Raw genomic sequence first — 22,010 nt, forward strand, 5'->3', positions numbered from 1 at the left:
AGTCTTCAACCAGCTTTACTTCTGGTGATCACCAGCCCTGTAAAATAAAACTACAAGGAATCCCACCTGGTATTAAGATGCGTTTTGGTCAATCGGATCACTAGTAGACGAGGGAGACCCATTCCCGTTTACACAATCCGTCTCTTTTGTCCACTTTCAACCACTTCTGTCCTGATTTCTTCGAGGGGAGAGTGGGTGTGTATGGGTTTTTTCCGATCTTTCAATCTAATGGACAAAATAAGCTCGTGCAATTTACAAATGAACGCACCCAGAGACGACGGAAAAACTGCTTCTGCTCTGACAGTCGCAAAACCAGCCGAGCGCTGGGAGTGCGTGTTAGAAATCAGGAATGGTGAGAGAACATTGTGCTTGGTATGTTTTTCATCTTCAAACCAAACTTGGGTCTTCAGCAAGCAAAGTTGAAATCCCATCTGGCTTTCCATAATGTTTCTGGTTAAGTAGGCGGTCTTTTGTGGCTGTTGGAACGCATTCGGCCACATGAGCGTTCACACTACGAAAGCAATCCATTTGAATGAGTTTTCGACTACGTGGTTGAAAGTGGACAAACTCAAAACATTTTAAACCCCATTTACACTCATATTTAGCGTCATCCACTTGTGATCAGATCGATCAAAGTGCATCTTAATACCAGGTGTAAGGGCCTAAATGTACATACTGATTTCCCATCCCTATTTTGTGACTTTAAAGGGATAATTCACACACAAATAAAAATTGTTGTTGAAGAACAGCACATAATTTAATGAGCTGCGGTCCCAATATCTTCCCACAATAAAATGAGATACATTTAATTCAGTATTTTCTGTCAATCTTTATTAAGAACCAGTCCAACAGCTGACAAATAATCAACAAATCATGAGCAATATGATTTCTGAAGGGTGTGCATTACTTCAAATTAACAAAGCAAAAAAAAAAACATAGATACATAGATACAGTAGGACTCCAGTTTACACTCTCTCTAAATCAGCTGTAAGCTTAACAGTATAATTTCGTTTCCTACTTTGTTTTCAACAAAAATCAATTAGTATAAAAAACTGAACTTGCATGGGCTATTTAAGAATCATGAAAAAACGTTACACGTTAGTAGCCTTAAAATTATTTCCGTGACACTTTACTTAAAGCCTTATATATATATATATATATATATATATATAAGTATTTGAATGCATTAATTATGCCTTGTATATAATGCACCTTTTAATGCATTGTATGATCTCATGAATAATTGTAACCAGAGTTATAATACTTATGTTACGCCTTTAGAAAATATAATGCATTAAAACACATGAAAAACAACCAGTTTCACATGTAACAAGGAATCTGCAAATATTGTAATGCATTATAACTTTGGTTGCAATTATTTATGCAAAAATATAATGCATTATAACACACGTTATAAATACTTTTATAATGCATTATACATAATGGCTTTTATGTATAAGATCATTATTTCTAATAAAATTATTTAAATTTGAAGGCCTGAGACACAAAAACATAACAACATGAACCAACAAAAAGGGGGACGGGAGAAAGAAATAATTAACATTAATAAATCACTATGGATGGACGGGAAAAATTAATTGGCTGGAGTACTTACAGTAGAAAGTGATGGAGATCATGAGTATACATCAGAAGCTTTGTTTAACATACAGCCAACATGCGAGACAGCATGTAAAAATTACCGGACACTAAAGTGAGCACAATGAGGAACTTAAATACACAGTGATGATGAGTCAGTGATGAACAGCTGTGATGATTGGTGTTGGTCTCCATGGTGACTGATGCGTGGCAGGAAACTAGAACAAGAAACACACATGATGAATGTAAACAAAACAGAAAAAACAAACTGAACGTGACTGTGACACTTATGTAGTGCATCAAAAGTAGAAAGGCATCTATCAACTAAAGGTGTAAAATGAAGTTTTGCGACACATTGTGCGCTTCCATTTAGACAGTTTCCTTGCAACTCACGACACTATCTAGTTTTGATGCGCTTGCTGCACCTGTTCAGTGTAGACAGAGTCTGGATCATCATCAACGCACGCACCTGTATGTCAGCATGTGTCTGCGGTTGTTTTACTCCTCTCCTGCGGTGAGTTTGCTGCTATGCTCCCGCAATAAGGACTCAGCCTCTGCCCTTTTCACCAGACTGTTGGCTTTACCCTGGTAACGTCCAGCCTTTCCAGCTCCTTTACCCTGCAGCAGCTCTGACACTCTACACACCACGGCACCAACAGGGGAGCATTTCATTCAGAAGAGTGACACCTACTGGAAGCATCGCTACACAACATAATTCTGCATGCAACAATTCACTTTGATTTATTACAGGATCATTCTCTTGACAGGCAGTGTAAATCCTTCTAAAGCTAAGGGATATTAGCAGAAGCAACAAAAGTTGTAGACAGTAAATAAGACGGAAGAATGGTAAATGCTGATTATAGTTTTGTCTGTAAATGTGGTGCATGTTTCAAGCACAACTGCTTACAGTGAGTGTAATTTGAATTATTTTCTATTATTGTGGCATCAAGTATTTAAGATGTGGTAGTCAGAGTGGGCGGTCCTTGGCCAGATTAAGTTGCCACTTTCTCTAAGGCGTCTAAATTATTAACATGATCAAAATTTTGCTTAAAAAAACTGTTGTACACAATCGACTACATGCCTTCTGTTGTCTGACTGATAGTTTATACTTTTTTAACAAGTAAACGGCCTTTTAGAATAATCGTGGTACACATGTCTTTTTGCTGTGAACTCTTTACTGATTTATGAAGTAAACATAAGAATCATTTTTAAATTGTTAGTAATATTTCAAGATGAACACTTACTGGACTGATGCAACTTACTTGATTATCCATAATTTTTTTTTTTAAATCATGCTAAAATGTATGCATCAAATATGATTCAGGCTTTTGAGGAACATTTATTTGTTCATCTCACAATTGTCTTTGCATTGCATTGCATTATATATTTTGCTTTCACAATAAAAACTAAATAGCTTTGGTCATAAAACTAAGCACTTTAATATCATCTTAATAACATATTACTGGGAGATATAAAGTGACGACTGATATTTATATGCATTTTATTCAAGTAGTCTGTTATATTGCTATATACGTTTTTTTTGCCATAAACTGTACATAAATTTCATATTTTTTTCCTCCTGATGTAAGCTCCATATTCTCACAATATCATAGTATATGAAGCCTGATGCATCAAATATGATGCTCAACAAAAACACATCAGCAAAACTTTTTTTTTTGTCTAAAGGTTCAATAAATTGTTCCATTTTAGAAAAAATGACTATTATTTCACATGCCAAAAAATGAAAATGCTGTCATTATTTACTCCGTAAATAAACCCGTAAGACTTTCGTTCATCTTTGGAACACAAATAAATATCTTTTTGATGAAATCTGAGAGCTTTCTGTCCCTCCATTGATCAGCGAACATAAACAGAAGCTCAACCGAACCTACTTGACACTCAAGAACAAACCTCATTGGTTCTTGTTGAAGCTCAAACGTGCTGCGTAACACGAGAATGAACCTCATTGGCTCTCGCACGTGAAGCGAACATGCTTGAGCTTCTGTTTATCACAACTGATGTGTGTGTTGATGAATGTTTATATATGTGAATAAAAAACGAATTCAATCTGTTCATCATATAAAGCGATTGAGTCTCTTCAGAAAATTTGGACTAAACCGCTTGAATCATATGGATTCGTTTTACGGTCTCTTTGTGAACTTTTTGAAGCGTCAAAGTGGTAGTTGCATTACTGTCAATGGAGGGACAAAAATCTCTCAGATTTCATCAAAAAGATCTTCATTTGTGTTCCGAAGATGAACGAAAGTCTTACGGGTTTGGAACAACATGTGGGTGAGTAATTATTGACAGAAATAAAAATTTTGGATGAACTATCCCTTTAACAGGGTTAAAAAAAATTTGCCAGTACGAAAAGACTTAAATTAGTATTGGTCTTACCGAGGTCCCACTTCAGTGACGATATTCTCTGGCCCTGCGAGCAGGAACAGTCCTGCACCCTTCTCCTCACCCACGGTCAGGAAGATCACTGTGTCCTACACAAGCACAGCAATCGAGTGCAAACTACGTGTCAATCTCCAGAATGGGCATCTGTGAATAACACTGCACATACATTCTCTTCCAGGGATAAAAGATGTGGTTCACCTGAAATCCAATTTCATTTGCGATGATGTTCATGAACTCATTATCGCCATCTTTGCTGTGAAAATGTCACCAAAAGGCAGAAAAGTTGATAAATGGACTGAGCTTTTCAATGTTGCCCTAATATTTTCATGTTGAATATCTTGTTTTATCTGGAATTACATCAGGTCATTGGTTGAGAACGGCATTTCTTGCTGATTTTATTCCCTCATAAACCTTTAAAGTCACCATGAAATTAAGGGGCCGTTTACAGGACACAGATTTCAACTAAAAACGGAAAACTGTTTTGACCAATCATTTACATGACAACGGCGTTTTGGGAACAATATCATTATTGTCTCCATGTAAACTACAAAAATGTGAATTTGTGAAAGCGATGACGTCATGCGCATTATGTGTTCAGTTTATATGCACGTAGTGTTTCTTACAAAATAACATCGCCAACTACTGGCCTGGCAGCAGAATACAGCGTTTTTAGTTGTTTTCGTGGATCCTTGTGAACGGGGATTGTTTTGACAAAGTTGTCGTCTGTATGTGAAAAACACAAAGGAAAAACGTTTCCGTTTTTAGTACATCGTTGTCGTGTAAACATACCCTGAAATTGATAAATTATTGAATATTGCAGTTTTATTACAAATGATTGGATTTAAAATTCATATATCCTAATCTTTAATCAGCAGGAACTAGGAACACAATGGTCCAATAGCAAATCACAACCACCCATTGATCCAATCCATATCCGATGGACAACATCAAGCCCTACATTTTATCTTGTTCGAGAAGCTGTTTCACTCAGATATAAGACTTTAACAGGAGAAGTTAAGCACGCACTTGTGTAAGCTGAAGAAGTTTCCTCTGTCCGTTTTGCTTTTGAAGTTCTGCGCAATCAGAACAGCCATATCCCTCAGGATAGTAAGATTACTCTGTCACAGGAACAGGGTAATGATTAATAATTGTTAAAGTGAAAAATTAATCATTGTTGACTTGTTGTTCTACAGTAGCTTACCTTCTGAAGACGTTTGACCGTCTTCTGTATCTTGTCCACGGCATCAACATGCTCATCAGCCCCTGTCCTAATAGATCACACGAACAAACGTTAGTTTGTCGAGGAGAAGCAGACAGGTCACCTGATTCAAAGGAGAATAACTCACTTGAGGAGGACGGTCAGAGATTTTTCAATGTTGTGACTCTTCTCAGCATACTTTAGCACTCTGTTGCCCGCTATGAAAATCAAGTTGGTTTTGTTCTTCTTCCCTTTTTCGGTCCCCAAAATCTTTATAATCTAATGAGCATGTAAACACATATTTTGAGTGATTAAACAGCAGAACATCACTGAATAATATACTAAGACTATGGCTGACAGGTTAAGTTGGGAGATCAGATGACCTAAATTGTGCTAGACAAGGACAGAAGGACTGACCTGTAGGTGACTGAGGTTGGACACATGAGTCCCACAGCACATGTTGGCGTCTACGCCCTCAATGTCAATGATCCTGATGGGTCCAGCATGGTCGTCAGGAAGACCACGGCTTCTTACCTGTTAAAAAAAAGTTAATCAAATGTGACAGTAAAGACATTTATAATGTTATGAAAGGTTTCTAATTCAAATAAATGCTTTTTTTTCCTTTCTATTCATCAAAGAATCGTGAACAAAAATGTATCATGGTTTTCACTAAACTATTAAGCAGCACAACTGTTTTCAACATTGATAATAAGCAATGCATCTTGAGCACCAAATCAGCATATTGTATTATTTAAATTTTTTATCAAATAAAAGGAGCATTGTGAGCATGAGAGACTTCTTTCAAAAATATTACAAATCTTAACAAACCAAAACTTTCGAACGACAGTGCATATTATAGTTTTAAGTTTTGAATATGACATATAATACACTGCCTGGCCAAAAAAAGAAGTCACTTTTTGGATTTAAATAGGCAAATGCTTAAGAGTCAATGATTGGATCATTACTGCAGTGATTATTATGTTTCTACCATGCTATATGTTTGGCAACAGTTTTTCTAACCCTAATTGATGGAGTGTGTAGCTTTTCATTTCTTAAACAACCATGTAGGAAGACCATGGCCATACAAACTGATGCACCTCTCGATGGAAATAACATCACAACATTTATTTCTATCAAGGGGCACATCAATTTTTGGTGAAGATCTTGTATTGACAATGCAAGAGTCCAGCACTCTGTAAAGTCTCCTCAGAACATCCCAAAGACTTTCAGTGAGTTTAAGATCTAGACTCATGTGTGAAAATGATTCTTCATGCTCCCTCCCAATCATTCTTTCACAGTTTGAGCCTGGTGGATCTTGACATTGTCATCTTGATATATGGCCATGATCTGTCTTCCTACATGGTTGTTTAAGAAATGAAAAGCAACACACTCTGTCAATTAGGGTTAGAAGAACTGTTGCCAAACATATAACATAATAATCACTGCAATAAAGATCCAATCATTGACTCTTAAGCATTTGCCTGTTTAAATCCAAAGAGTGAATTTTTTGGGGGCGGGCAGTGTGTATAATTTGTTGTGTTATATCTATGTTAATCTATTCATCATTACTGCATTGAATTACTGAAAATTATTCACTGAAATACTGAAGATAATTCAGTCATTCTATATTCTATATATACATTCTATATATATATATATATTCACATGACTTTGGGCTCTACAACTTATAGTGTATAATGTAACATGTTTGGTTGGGAATCAGAAGATATCTGCCGTTTTAAAGCCTGATTAGATTTGACTTGGATTCTTACGTACCTGCTTAGGTAAATGTAGTATTTGAGATTTCTAATAAAGACTATAAGTAGATTTGTGAAGATGCCCACATGCCTTCTCCACAGCTGGATCATCAATGGACAGAAGGTTGACAGTGACTGGAATGTGTGCACGAATTTTCTCATTCACAGCAGCCTCCAAAGCGTCCATTTCTCCGGGCTTCACCGAGGCTGTGTCCAGCTCTATGCTGCTCCGCTGACGTCCCAACTCCCTGTATCATTTCATAACCAGCATGCTTTAACATTTGATAATCTCATTTATTTTAGAGTCATTTAATAGATCCTACTAAAGCTCTTACCAAGAGGTAGTTTTGTATCCAAACATCGTCTCAGCTAAAGCTGTGATCAAGTGCTGACCTTTAAAGAATAAAGACAACATGTATGAGATAAAATCAGTTTGAGCTTTATTTAATTCCTACTGTATCATATTTGACACACAAATTTCTTAGGCCTCTAAATTATCAACATGATTGTAATGGTTGTACAATCTAATGATGTTATACTTTTTTAGCATGTTAAAGGTCTTTTAGTATAATTGTAAAAACATTCTAAAACCCCCTGTTAGATCATGGTACATGTGTTGTTTTGCTGTGAAATTGTGAATATAACTGTAAGAATAGCTTTTATATTTTTAGTAATATTTACTGGACTGAAGCCAGTTGGTTTTACTTGATTATCCATACATAATCTTTTAGAAAAATCATGTTGAAATGTGAGTATCAAATATGATCTATCAGGCTATTGAGGAACTTTTATTTTATTTTCAGAGTGCAATACTTTTATTTTTTTCGCTCAATCATAATTTATTGCATTGCATTATATATTTTGCTTCCACACTGAAAACTACAGAGGTTTGATCATCCAACTATTATCATAAAAGTATTTAAATATCATCTTACTAAGACATACTGTATTATTGGGAGATAGAGTTACAACTTATATTAAAATTGTTCATGCATTTTATGCAAGTAGTCTGCTATTGCTATATTACAAGCTACCAGAATTTCACCATATGAATATTAGCAACTGCACCAAATTGCATATTTTGCTCAGTTTGGACATCTGAATACAACTGAGATGTTTTTTCCCTCTTCAAGCTTTATATGAGCTTTATATTCTCCTACATCATAGTATATGACCCATAAAAGCTAGCAAATGTTTTTTTAAAAGTTTATATTTTGTCTAAATAAACTGTTCAATAATCTTTTCACTATTATTTTATTTCATATGTCAGGTTTTGGTTCTCCCAAACACATTCCTTCCTTCCTTCCTTCCTTCCTTCCTTCCTCCCTCACCCGAATGCTGCTGCATGTGGTCAAACCGTCGCTCCCAGTCCAGTTTGATGTGGACCTCCTGACCCTCCTCCAGGGCAGAGCTGATGAAATGCACAGCCTCTGGACCCTGTCTCACCACACGCAGGACTGGGACACCTCCGACCGTCCCATGATCATCAGGCTGGGAATGATGAAAAGACATCAATCTCAAATCAAGTTCATGCTATAAAAATATATATTTGGGGATTGTTTAAACATTGTGTCTAGTTACCAGCATTGCATGACATTAGAGAAAGAGAACTTACCTGTCCTCCACCCTCTGGAAACAGAATAGTGTCTTTCAGATTCACATTAAAACCCTTCAGCTTTTCTTTTTTCCCATTATTCTCTAGTTTTAATTCTGCAGGCACGCACGACACGACAGACGTGTCAAACTGTAAAAGGCAAGTGGACAAACGAAAAGGACATTGACTTTTTGGTTTAAATGTATGTAAGTTAGCTGACATAAATATTCCTGAAGTGACAAATGCATTTTTAGACAATATTAAACATACACTCTTGATTAATATCAAATCAACATGTGTAATAATTATACATGAACTGTATGCAGAGAAGTACGATCTCTGCAGCTGTCACTGCTGGACATGTGCTGTCATTAAAAAACACTGTGTTCACACATTCAGGTAACTTAATGCTCTTTAAACACTGCTCTGGCGCTACAAATGTCTTAAAATCGGAAAAAGTCGCATACCTCCAGCAAATAGCTGTCCCTCTGACACTGAAAAGCCATGTATTTCAGCAAACGAAAGTACAAGTGATCACTTTGCTACTATAGTCGCCACAGAAAGCTCAAACACAGACAATTTTCAAAATAAAAGTCTCCTGAGTAAACATTTTTTTTTCATGTAGTTTATTTATTTCTGTATATAATAGATATACAATATATATATGTATATAGATAGATAGATAGATAGATAGATAGATAGATAGATAGATAGATAGATAGATAGATAGATAGATAGATATAGATAATCATGTATCAATGTAAGACATTTTGCCCACATCCACCGTTTTCAAAATAAAAGTATCTTGATCAAACATCTTTTTAAAGTTTTTCCCATGTTGTTTATTTATTTCTGTAAATGTGTATGTGTGCATCTGTGTATATATACATAAATAATGTAACGTAATCTTGTACCAAAAGACATTTTGCCTTAAAGCTACTTCAATATTTTTGTGATGTTAAGTTAAATGCACAAATAATTAATTTAATAAATTATTAATAATTTGCCATAACTGGAAAGTAGATCGTGTGTTTTATTTAAGAAAAAAAGAGGCAATCTGAAGAGATCAAAATGCTTATATTTTTTTTCTTAAACTAGTAAATGTAGAATCTTCACATAGATGAATAATAATCAAATGACACTTAATTTGACAGATGTCAATAAACTTATATGCACAATTTAGACTATATGCAATATATAGACTTTTTTTTTTTTCTACAGTTTTGTGTGAGGGGCCACTCACATTCTTGACCAGTAGGTGGCGCAATTGACCACAAATGACATATAGTCTATAATGAAAATAATTCTGAGTGTTTTAAATGCGGCGCATATGAACGTCATACTATCCCACTATACTAATACGTCAATACGTGTGTTGTATATGCTTGCCATGTGTATTTGATATATATTATTATAATATCCTACATGTTAGGGAATCTTATCTATATGCAGTAAGAATTACTTCACTTAAGGGCACGGCCTATGACAGTAATTGTCTCAGCAATCAACAAAACAATCAATAATTGCATTCAACTGCAGACAACAGCCCATTAACTGTGAAATTAATATGGCACGACTTCGATTTTCTCATTCTCATCCTTTTTGCCCCCACACCCACCCTAACACATGAGGTCTTGCCCCGCCTTCAGGGAGGTCAGTGATCACAAGTCCTAGAAAACTCTTTCGGAGTCCTACGTGCCTCTGTTACCAATAATTAAATACACTTCACCAATTGATTTTTCTATGCAACTCCCAACACACATGCGTGGAGTGAGTGAGTGAGCGAGCGAGCTCGAGCTGTCTAGAGTAGCGGACCTCTTCAAGACGTTCACAGTGATTACTCCTGATGAATCTCGAAGCACACGCATCCTGTGGGTTTGTGAAGATGGGATTTCGTGGTAGGTTTCCGGCTGCATTACAATCTATTCACTGTATTCCCCGAATGTAACAGCCTGAACTGGAACATTCGAACGTCTTTGCGGTTGTAATGTTTCATCTGTTGCTCTTCGCAACTTTCTGCGGACCTGAATGCTTACCGTTGCGTTTGCCCTGATGAATGCTAGAGCTGCTGGGTTAATGTTGTTGTTGTTGTTCCTCTGTTGCGAATTTATCATGTATGCACAACGTGGAAATCTTTGATTTATGTTGTAGTAGCTATTACCAAATAGTGGCTGGATGATATTGTGACCCCGAATCCAATGTTAGCCTAGCATTTTACGAGTTTAATTTTTTTGAGGTAGGCTATACTTAAAAAGACTAAAGGGACCCTGACAGCAAAAGCTGTTGGAAATGTAAGGCCTCGGCTACAGGTTGCTATGCATTGCTATCGTAGATGGAAAATTGTGATTTCTCCTGGCCTGGGAAAGTCATCGTCTTACTAGGAACCCTGTAATGTAGATCTCCGTAATGTGAATGCAATTGTTTTCATATTGGTTTCAGTTGTTTTTGTAAGTTTTTATTTACATTTTATTACATTTGCACTGATTTAATGACTCTAAAATGATTAAAAAAAAAAAAGTTTAAAAGTATAGGCTACTGTAGAAGTATGAATGCACAGATTTGTTGAAATTGATAATATTGTGGCCGATATTTAGATTCAATAACAACTAATTTGTCCAAAGAAATCTTTTGAAATGTTACAAGTGAGTCTAGGCATCATACCATTAAGTTTATTTATTATATAGGTCTATTCAATTATTGGTTTTATTAGAAATTAACTTTCAGTGCTTGATAATCGGCAGTATTGTGATATATTTTTACAATTTTAAATAACAGTTTCTATTTGGACATATATTAAAAGTTTTTTTTTTTTTTTTCCTGTGATGCAAAGATACATCTTCAGCATCATTACATCTTCAGATGATCCTTCAGAAATCATTCTGATATGCTGACTTGCTGCTCAAGAAACTATTATTATTATTATCAATGTTGAAATCAGTTGTGCTGCTTAATATTTTTGGGGAAATATTTTTTTTTAAGGATTCTTTGAACAGAAAGTTCTTATTCATACAGATTTTTTAAATAGAATTTTTTTGTAACAATGTTAAAGTCTTTACTGTCAATTTTGATCAATTTAATGCTTCCTTGTTGAATGAAAGTATTAATTTGTTTTGAAAAACTACTGACCCCATACTTTTGAATGGTAGTTTGTTTCATTACTACATTTACACTACATTTATTCATTTAACATACACTTTATTGACTTAGAAATTAAGAAAATGACAGGCAATTTATGACATGTTATATGAATTTATGTTTCAATATGTGGTATCGTCAGGTTTTTATACCTAAAAATAAAACCCAGTGATGTCTGCAGATCTAATGGTAACAAAATAAAAACGAAACTAAGATTATGCCCTGTATCATGAAGAAAAAAACGTTTATTTTGTGTTACATGATATAAAAAACCTATTGGTGTTGCCTACCGTACCTCTATGAACAGTGCTAATTCAGGTTAAGAATACACTGTGACAAGAGCAAAAAAATAAAATAAAATAATAATAATAATAACAATAATGATTATGATGACGCATGCAAAACAGAGAGAAAAGACAATTCTATTAGAATAATTACACAATACCACTGTTACCAGTCAAATTAAATCATTAAATGAAAATCCATCTTTGCAGTGCAGAGGTGACGACACAGAAGTGGCATCAGATCTGGCATTAATATATTTTCACTGCATTTACAATTGCATAAATAAAGCTATGAGATCGTTAAAATTAGAAATCCGTTCATATTTAACATTCTAATTAAAGGGTAGCCTACTTTAAATGTGAAACTAAAACTGCCAGTAGGTGGCGGCAAGTCACTGTCTTAATAAGTGAGTTGAGGGAGTCATTCATTCAACCGATTTGTTCAAACGGCTGATTCATTCTGGAAAGAAGCAAGTGGTTGTTCATTGAATCATTAAATTGATTCGTTCAAAACGCGGATTCTATGAAAAAAAAATCATCGCTGTCTGTTGCATTGAGACTCTGCTATGGCTTTATTTTGAAATTCTCGTCAGTGAAATAGAGGGAAAACAAACAATATTGACAATATTGTTTATAAAATGTAACTCACAATGTTAATTTATTGTTAATTTAACTGTTCCGTTCCATTCGCCTTACATACTTAATAATCGTGACGTAAACATTGCGTACGCCAATAGAAGCGCTTAGTAATCGTGACGTAATCATGACGTACGCCAATAGCAGCTGCAAAGCAGCGAAGCATTGTGGGAAATACCGACTGTTTTAACGAATAAACGTAGAATTTGTGTTCTTACCGTGTTTAACCATAGACAGTATATAAACGTGTTTAACACATCTATATTTGATCGCGCGAGTATAGAGCTTCGCTAACCCCGTTGGACCTCTAGGTTGAAAAATCGTCAATGCAAGTGAATGGGAGAATTTGGAGAAAATAATTATTTTCTGGTCCCGTTTGAATTGTGCCATGAATGTGAACATATGTTGTCTGTGAATTTTTTATATAATCTTTCATGTTACGAGTTATATGGTATGATTCTTCGGCTAGCAGTTGTGGAAAAGACATAACGAGGAAGACTACATGTCGCCTATGTGACGTCACCCCATAAAGTTGACTGACTTACCCGTGGTTTTCGCCAACCTCAACGATTTTGTCCTCTCCCTGAAAGAAGGCGGTGAAGTGCACCAAAGACACAGTCATGTTTAGCGGGATCCGTGAGCTAGTGTCCGTGTGCGAATGGTGGTGACGTTTCAAACGCGTCGAAAGCAGCGAAGAGTTGTAGTCCACAAAGTGCTCTCACACAAAGTCTAACCGTATCAAACTTCTACCCGCTAAATTGTAGCATTCTTCACACGAAAGTCCCGCCCCCTTCGCTAACCCCGCTGGACCTCTAGGTTGAAAAATCGTCAATGCAAGTGAATGTGAGAAAATAATTATTTTCTGGTCCCGTTGGAATTTTGCCATGAATGTGAACATATGTTGTCTGTGAATTTTTAATATAATTTTTCGTGTGAAGAATGCTACAATTTAGCGGGTAGAAGTTTGATACGATTAGACTTTGTGTGAGAGCACTTTGCGGACTACAACTCTTTGCTGCTTTCGATTACATCAGACGGGAATCTGAAGAAAGAACAACCCATTTTGTTTGAATGGTGACATTTGGGTACAAAACACACAGGCATCTCGATCTGTCTCCATAGATTATCGTAGCATTAGCACCGTGATTTGACAAGTGGAGGGAAAATGTGTTATGGGGTGACGTCACATAGGCGACATGTAGTCTTTCTCGTTATGTCTTTTCCACAACTGCTAGCCAAAGAATCATACAATATACTGTCAAACTCGTAACATGAAAAATTATATAAAAAAATCACAGACAAGACAACGTTCACATTCATGGCACAATTCAAACGGGACCAGAAAATAATTATTTTCTCACATTCACTTGCATTGACGATTTTTCAACCTAGAGGTCCAGCGGGGTTAGCGAAGGGGGTGGGACTTACCAGCTCTATATCCAACGTGAATTTGAATTTCCTGTCACCGTCGAAGAGAAACACGGGTCGTGTCTGCCGTATATAGACCCGTCGCGCGCTCTGTAAATTTGGAGTTGAGGGAGATCTGGCTGCGACACTGTCATTCCATTGATCGTGATTCGTGATTCACATGATCGTGATTCACATGATTCGGCTGATCTGGGTGGGTGTACCCATCGTCCCTCACCGATTTTTATTTTATTTTATTACTCCAAGAAATGTATACTGTCCTAGATTAATACATTATGTAAAAATGGTATTAGTTAATGTTAGGGTGTAACAATACAGTATATCGTGTCACAATATCGCAATACAAAAATGCAACACTATGTATCGTGGATCCAGTAATACTAACACTTTCTCCTCTATTCTATTTTTTTATAAAAAAAAAAAAAAAAAACATATAGGCTACTGTGTTAGATTAAACTGAGAAGGGTCATAGCACTTGCGTATTGTTGTCTGTTAGTTTAACTGCTTCTATTGTTCTCATTTGTAAGTTGCTTTGGATAAAAGCATCTGCTAAATGAATAAATGTGAATGTAATGTAATGAGTAGTGACAATATGCATGATCATGGATAGTTCACCCAACATGAAAACTACTGTGTGAGAAAAGAAATCACGTTTACAGAGTTTTAGTGTCAGTACTACTATATAATGTATAATAATGCCATGGGGGAATATTTGTGTGTCCTGATAATGCCAAATGTCTTATGTTACCAGTAAAAGTGGCCTACATTATTTAAATGTATCTAGTCAGCGAAAGAGTGCAAGCATATTTGTCTAAAATGATTCTGTATTTCAGCTTTTTACTCTTGTGTCTCCATTGTCCTGTGCATTGGGTTACCAGCACCAAGTCCAAGCCCATTCATTTACACCCACAATGTAATATCAAATTTAGCATTTTAATCAAAAGTAAATTTTTTGTTAATCTTTTACCATATGTCTTGGAGCATCGCAATAATATCGTATCGTGAGTTTAGTTTCGTGATATGCATCGAATCGTGACATGAGGGTATCGTTACACCCCTAGTTACTAAACGAAACCCTAATGTAGAGTGTTACCAGATAATCATGAGAATGTAAAAATAGGCATGCACTATGAAATTTTAAATGGTCGATGTATTTAAAAAAAAAATTTTTTAATAACTTGATAGGTCTGGGCTGAGCATCACATCGTTTACCGCATTTATCTTTGTTAACATTATTTAACGTGTATTTAGCTGCGTGATTGTTTACTGGAATATTTTGGAAACCATCTGCTTCAGAGAAGAAAGAGGTGTTTCAGGTTTTGTAGGTTGACATAATGCAGCATTTGTCTAGATGGTTTCAGTGCAGGCGTTCTCGGATGACTAATGACTAAATGTAATTAGGATTAAGCAGGAGACATTTATTAGTGGGAAGACTGGAGTCGGTGGTGATCTCTGGGTAATTGGATGTCTCTCAGGTGTGTGTGCTCTGGAAGTCCCTGGAAACACAAGGCCAGCAGCTGGGCTTCAGTCCCTGAGGCTTCAGCTAAAGAGACTTGACTGAAATATGAAAATGTGCAGTTTGCACGTGAAATGTAATGTTTTCTCCGCTTAAAGTTATTAAACTTTGCATTAAGCTGTTTCTTGTAGTACACTAATTTAAGAAGAGTGACATTCAAGACAAATGATCTGACCGCAAGTTTAAATCTGAATGGTTACTAATGATGATCCTTATCAAAAACGGTTTCGCTGTATCCATCCACTTTAATGATAAATTAGTTTGTGGCTCTTCACCTCAGGCTCACATGCTGGTGTGTTTGTTTCCTGTGTGGTCTCTCTTTGGTAAGTCACAAGAGCTCTAGGCTGTTTATGGAAAATATGAGACACTGTATGGAGACACGTGCATGGAGACACGTGCTCCTAATATAGACTTTTACTGTGGAAAGCATAGTGCTGTCGAGTGTTTGTGGATAGTTTGCCGCTGACACACTGATGTGTTTGTGTGTGTTGCAGAATTCCACTTACAGTATGCACTGTAAAAATTAAATCAAAAGATTATAGGAATATGTTTAAAAAAATATATTTCAGGGGCCATTTACACAACATCGTTTTCAACTGAAACCGGAAAACTTTTTATGCGTTTTGGTTGTTCATTTACACGACATCTGGGTTATGGGGGCCTGAAAACACCAAAAATAAATACATTTTTAAACGAATTCAAAATGCAAGTTTTCTCCATGTAAACTACAGAAACGTGTATTTGTGAAAATGGTGACGTCATGCGCATGCTTAATACATATTCAGTCTATAGACGCAAAGTGTTTCATTACAGTGACATCGCCAACTACTGGCCTGGCAGCAGAATACAGCGTTTTTAATCATTTTCACGGATCTATTTCCTGTTTCCTAGCTTTATTCAAGTAAATCCTATAGTTCATATAATTTTCAGTGTGTGTATTAGTTACTTTGTAATTTTGTTTATTCATCCAGTGTAATTATCAGACAAATAAATAAAAATTACTATTGTATTTATTCTATTGTGATAATAATAATTGTTTTAGAGGAATAACACATTTAGTTCAAGTTGATAATCCTAAATAAATTTTCTCCGATTCTAGAAATTTGCAGGTTGATTTCTCCTAAAAGTGCAATGCTTTGTTCCTGTCACGGCAGTATTGACTTAACCAATGGTCTGGGGTTGGGGGCGGGACTATCTTTTTGACTGACCAGTGGCAGACTGGATATACAATGCAAATTTTAGATGTTATAATATCAATAATTTAACAATGAAAATGATTTAAAACTAAGCCAGATACATTCAAAGGTTTAATTTAGTTGTGTGGAAAACCACGAGATTCACAGCTGACGAGCATTTGCTTAACAAACAAGCGTTTCGAATTCAGATAATAAGAAAATCTGTATTGTAGTAATGTGTGCATACTTAGAGATTGTTTTACATGAAGGAAATTCCTCAGCCAGATCAATAGGCTAACTCTACTTTGTGGTTTACAGTAATTTTTTAGAACGGTTATCTTGAAACTGTAATAGAGGGAAAAATCTTTAGATGTCAGTGAGAATGTTTAACCAAACGAAGTATATAGCTTTACAGTTTCCCATTACAAGCAGAGGTTCCTTTGTTTTACTCTTGCTTCCTTCTATGAGAGTGGAGCCAAACATTGTGTTGATGTGATAAATAACACCTGGGACTGGTCTTCCTGGTTCTTCACTTATCTGAGAGTCCCCTGTCCTGATTTCCTCTTTACTGACCTTACTTTTTTTTCTTTTTTTTTTTTTCTTCATTTTGTCAAACGTCAGTGAACATGTAAACAAATAGGGATGCCAGTTAAGTTAACAAATGTGGGTTCTACTTTGTGATTGTGATCCCATACAATTATTTTACTTTGATAGAAGCCCCTTATAACTGACCCCCCTAATTATGTTACTTAAAAAAAAAAAGTTTACCATTTTATTTTAATTAAAGAAGCCATATTATGCCCTTTTACAAATCTTGAATTTGTTTTTGGGGTCTACTAGAATAGGTTTTCACTCTTGTTTTTTGTTTTTTTTTACGCTTGTTTTTTTTTACATATTTTACATTGCAGCACCACTCTTCCCAGTCTGTCAGTAATGCTCTTTTCAGTTCATAGCTGAATCCGAAATCGCCCGTTTAGAGCGTTATTTGAGGGGACAGCAATTTGTAGTGGTGTCCGAAATCATAGTGGACTTTATTGAGTGCACTTATTCAATCCCACATTGCACCGCAATAACGAGTGTACAACTGATGAACACTCAACGGCTGTCCGAATTCGCTCACTCGTATTCATTCACTCCTTCAAGTGAACAGTATTAGTGGACTAACGTAGGGAATAGTGAATGAGGGTTAAGGGGGCGATTTTGGATTCAGCCAATGTCTCTATGAAGCTCCTCCTACCGAAAAGCTCAGTGTGCTCTGATTGGTCGGCTAGACTAGTGTGTTGTGATTGGTTGACCGCTTCAAACTTGTTTCGGAATTGTCACGGCAGTCACGCCTCTTACCATAACTGTGAGTTTCAGCCACGCTACAACTCAAGCAGGCCTTGGGCAGGAATTATTTAAATGAGAAATATTGTGATGTGGTCATTCCCAGAAGTAAACCTGAGGTGTTTCAGGGAGTTCAGAAATAGTGCTTACTAATACAGAGAGTGACTTTGTACTTTGTTTCTTTTCAGACCTTTTTCATGCTCAAACAGCAACATTACACACTAAAGAAAGTTGAAAATGTAAAAAAGCATAATAGGTCCTCTTTAAAATAAAACTGTGCTCATTCCAATCAATAATGAGTTCTTAGACTCATTATTGTTTTGAATATCATTAAAACTGAGGCCTTGTTTACACCTGATGCGTTTTGGTCACGGATCACAGTAAACGAGGGAGACACATACCCGTTCACACCTGGTATTTTATTCGTCTCTTTTGTCCACTTTCAACCACTTCTGTCCTCCTGGTGTCTTTGAGGGGAGGGTCTATAGGTGGATAAATGTATGTTTTTTGTTTTGTTTTGTTTTTCAGATCTTTCGATTGCAATTTACATATGAACGCACCCAAGATGACAGAAAACATACGGAGAGCAGCAGCTTTTGTTTCTGCTTTGACAGCCGCAAGACCAGCCGGACACTGTGAGTCTGTGTTAGAAATCAGGAATGGTGAGAGAACATTGTGCTTAGTATGTTTTTCCTCTTCAAACCATACTCGGGTCTTCAGCTGACATAACTTAAATCCCGTCTGGATTGTTTACGCGTTAGGTCAGTAGGCGGCGAGTAGGCGGACTTTTGAGTACGGACTTGAGGCCACATGAGTGTTTACTCTACGAAAGCAATCCGGTCAAATGCGTTTTTTTTTTTTTCAAAAGGAAAAAAGTGGTCAAAAGTGGATAAGCTCAAAATGTTTTAGACCCTGTTTACACCTGTATTTAGCGTAGTCCACTTGTGATCAGATCGACAATCTTAATACAAGGTGTAAACAGAGCCTTAGGACCCTATCATACACCCTGTGCAATGCAGCGCCAAGTGCGACGCAAGTGATTTTTGCTAGTTTCAGCCCGACGCAGTTATCATTTTCACTTCCTGCGCCACATTGTTTAAATAGCAAATGCATTTGCACCCATGGGCTGCTGGTCTGAAAACGAGGTGTGTTCAGGCGCATTGCTATTTTGAGGCAACTGAGACTGCGCCATTGACCAACAAAAACCTGGTCTAAAGTCAATGCAGTGTTTTTTTTGTTGTTGTTTAAAGAGCGATTTAGTAATGTGCGCCTATAGGCGGATCCACAACTCGCGTACGCTCTGCATATTACACACACAGGGAGCACAGCAGCACACAAACTAGCCAAATATTAAAAATAAAAGGATTACAATGTAAAAGATTAATATTGTGTGCATGGGTCAATGACGTATAAGGATTTTCAACAGGCCAATTTTAAAATACAAAAAATAATAATACCTGTTGCAATTGTTCAAACATTAAGGATGTTGTGTACACCTAAATTCATTAAAAAAATTTAATTTAAGTGATTTTAGTGTTTTTACATCTAGATGAATTGTCCGTAGCCTTAAAAAATGTCATGTGGTGCGACCGTGATTTATCTTAAAATTAATTAATTTCCTTAACAAGCTTAAACATTTTTTTACAAGTTCTTGGTAATTAAAGTGTTTAGACACCAAGTATTTGCATTTTTTGTTCTATAATTTCTGAGTTGCCTTCTTAAATCTAGTTAACAGACTTATTTTTCCTGTAAATCACATAAAACTGATAGAAATGTTTTAAAAATATAATTTACTAAAGCATACTGTATCAGTGATTCATATTTCAGCCACAGAAATAAGATATTTTATTTTAAATTTAATACAGTGATAGCTTTTATTGGTCGCACCACATGATAAGTGGTCGCTCCAAATGACACGAAGACCTTATATAGTTAAAAATCTATTTAAAGAGATCAATGAACAATACATTTTATACAAAAAAAATTGATTTAAACCAGATTTTATACAAATTTCACATTTTTTCATGGAGTTCAAACGAATTAGAATATTTAAAAGTGAAATAAGGCCTGTTTCAGACCTCATGCATGAGCGGTGCATAAGCCAGGCTGCAACATCAGCTACACATAGAGCTTTCAATCAATTAATATTTTGATGAATATTTAATTTGTTTGTTGCCTCATAAAAGCCTGTATTGCAAAATATTGTGTTGATGAATTGATTTATATTCAGCACACAACATGCGATAAAAAAAGAATCAACTTCAAAGCAGGGTTGGGCAATATGGCAAATATATCAGATCACAAATTCTTTCAGGCAGGACCACAATCATCGTTCTTATCACGATTCTTTTTCATGTTGGTGTTTGAGGCTGTTTTGCGATAAGTACAGGCAAACTATTTTCCCCATTCAAAAACACAGTTCTAAAAGATAACAAAATACCCGTTTTCTTTATACAATACAATCAAGAATATGTAATCAGTTAGTTGCATAAATTAATTTATGCTTTTTCACTTTTTCAACTTTAGTTAGTCAGTGGCGGATTAAGACTCTTTGGGGCCCTTGGGCACTGACAGCTAGAGTGAAATAAAATAAAATTACTGTCTTTATTTTATTTTATTTTATTTTATTTTATTTTATTTTATTTTATTTTATTTTATTTTATTTTATTTTATTTTATTTTACAAAATGTCCCAACTTTTCTGGAAATAGGATTATATATTATATACAATATATCTATCTCCTATGGTGAAATGATTGCTGTTCCCTGGACATGAGATAAATGGTCTCTCAGTGTCCGAAAGGGCAGACACTGTCTCTCTCCAAACACTTTTATCGAGTGAATGAGGTCCAATCTTGAAACCTTACACCAGCGCTTGGAAAATGGAAAATCCCCCTTGTTCATGTTAAGATTAGACTAGAAAACCATCAAAATGTATAGAAATGGCAGTTTCCTCAGTAATTATTTTTTAAATGTATTACATTTTTCAAACCAAGGCAGGGTGGGAGCAAAAACTTGTAGTTACACATAATGAAGTGTGTGTGCGTGCATGCGCATTACTTTTATCAGAAATCTTACTACTATTCTGACTGATTCACTGCTCTGTTACATTAGTCAGTAAAGGCAAAATTTAAATATATCTGTATGAAAGAAGCTCTTTCCACTTTGACATCTGACTTTTTGAACTGCTTAAATTTATGCTTGTGTTGTTTGTTAGTGTGAATTCAAGCCGTGCTGGTAATGCTAATGAAGTTTCAGCTTATGGAATGTGTGTGTCGAGGAGTTTAGAAGAAGACAGAGAGTGATTGAGAGACTCAATGGATCTATTGTGGCCCGTTCTTCCCCATCAGCAGTGTTGTTGGCCATCTTATTCTGACCCGTAGTTTTAGAGTTGAGCAATTGACTGACCTTTTACATCCCAGTTTTTGTAGATTTTGAAATCTGTTTTGAGTTGGGTTGGGTGATATATTGCATAACAAAGACAGCATAATCAGCCATTTCACAATATTAAATTATGGAGCCATTATATGAATAAACAAGCTGTTGCCAGCAATGAATAATCTGCATAGATCTCTACCTGCGGGATTTTGCGAGCAAGAGTGGGACGAAATTTTACTCATTTTAGGAGGAGTGGGCGGGACAGAATTTTGCGTGAGCGGGATTACATAGACCTCAAGTATTTCTTTTTGCAATTCAGTCAAATTGCTTGAATCATCAACGCTTTTTTGGTGTTGTTATTGAATAGATTAGACAGCCTCATAAAACTTCACACTGAAACCCATTAGAGCAATTTATGAAACAAGACGTAAACAAATATTTAAAGCAAATTTTTTTATTTGTTCAATCATTTAGACTGCTTCATGTCATTCCAAACCTGTATGACTTTCTTCTGCACTGTAAAAAAAATAATAATAATTTTTTATATATATATATACAGTGCTATGCATAAGTTTAGACACCCAT

General features: G+C 35.8%; 2 protein-coding genes across 5 annotated transcripts in view; one reads left to right on the forward strand and one right to left on the reverse strand.

The window, feature by feature from the left end:
* Positions 1-814: 814 nt before the first annotated feature.
* On the reverse strand, positions 815-9,123 carry aarsd1 (alanyl-tRNA synthetase domain containing 1). Of its 2 annotated transcripts, XM_084435147.1 has the most exons (13): positions 9,016-9,123; positions 8,570-8,698; positions 8,286-8,445; positions 7,290-7,347; positions 7,046-7,202; positions 5,615-5,731; positions 5,346-5,476; positions 5,201-5,267; positions 5,026-5,117; positions 4,198-4,252; positions 3,994-4,088; positions 2,066-2,233; positions 815-1,814 (listed from the first exon to the last, which is right to left on the reverse strand). In XM_084435147.1, exons 1-12 carry the CDS (start codon positions 9,052-9,054, stop codon positions 2,095-2,097), a joined length of 1,239 nt encoding a protein of 412 aa, XP_084291273.1. In that variant the 5' UTR covers positions 9,055-9,123; the 3' UTR covers positions 815-1,814; positions 2,066-2,094. The 2 variants fall into 2 exon arrangements, with proteins under 2 accessions (XP_084291273.1, XP_084291274.1); XM_084435148.1 differs by lacking the exons at positions 815-1,814; positions 2,066-2,233; positions 3,994-4,088; positions 4,198-4,252 and adding an exon at positions 4,287-4,722.
* Positions 9,124-10,189: 1,066 nt separating this feature from the next.
* sgms1b (sphingomyelin synthase 1b) overlaps positions 10,190-22,010 on the forward strand; it is a 35,725-nt gene continuing 23,904 nt past the window's right edge. Inside the window, exons 1-2 of one of the 3 annotated variants that reach the window (XM_084433792.1) lie at positions 10,190-10,446; positions 18,577-18,683. The gene's annotated coding sequence lies outside the window, so the exon portion shown is untranslated. Of the gene's footprint in view, positions 10,447-18,576; positions 18,711-22,010 lie in introns of all 3 variants that reach the window. The other 2 variants (XM_084433791.1, XM_084433789.1) reach the window with 2 other exon arrangements.

Source organism: Rutilus rutilus, assembly GCF_951802725.1.
Source record: "Rutilus rutilus genome assembly, chromosome: 16".
Lineage (NCBI taxonomy): Eukaryota > Metazoa > Chordata > Actinopteri > Cypriniformes > Leuciscidae > Rutilus > Rutilus rutilus.

Bases quoted from the DNA above. Each gene is read 5' to 3' on its own strand.
- aarsd1 (XM_084435147.1), bottom strand. From the start codon at position 9,054: ATGGCTTTTCAGTGTCAGAGGGACAGCTATTTGCTGGAG. The intron at 5,477-5,614 runs GTCAGTCCTTCT...CATGCTCATTAG, and splicing joins CCAACCTCAGTCACCTACAG to ATTATAAAGATTTTGGGGAC. The intron at 2,234-3,993 runs GTAAGACCAATA...CGTGGTGTGTAG, and splicing joins GTCACTGAAGTGGGACCTCG to AGTGTCAGAGCTGCTGCAGG.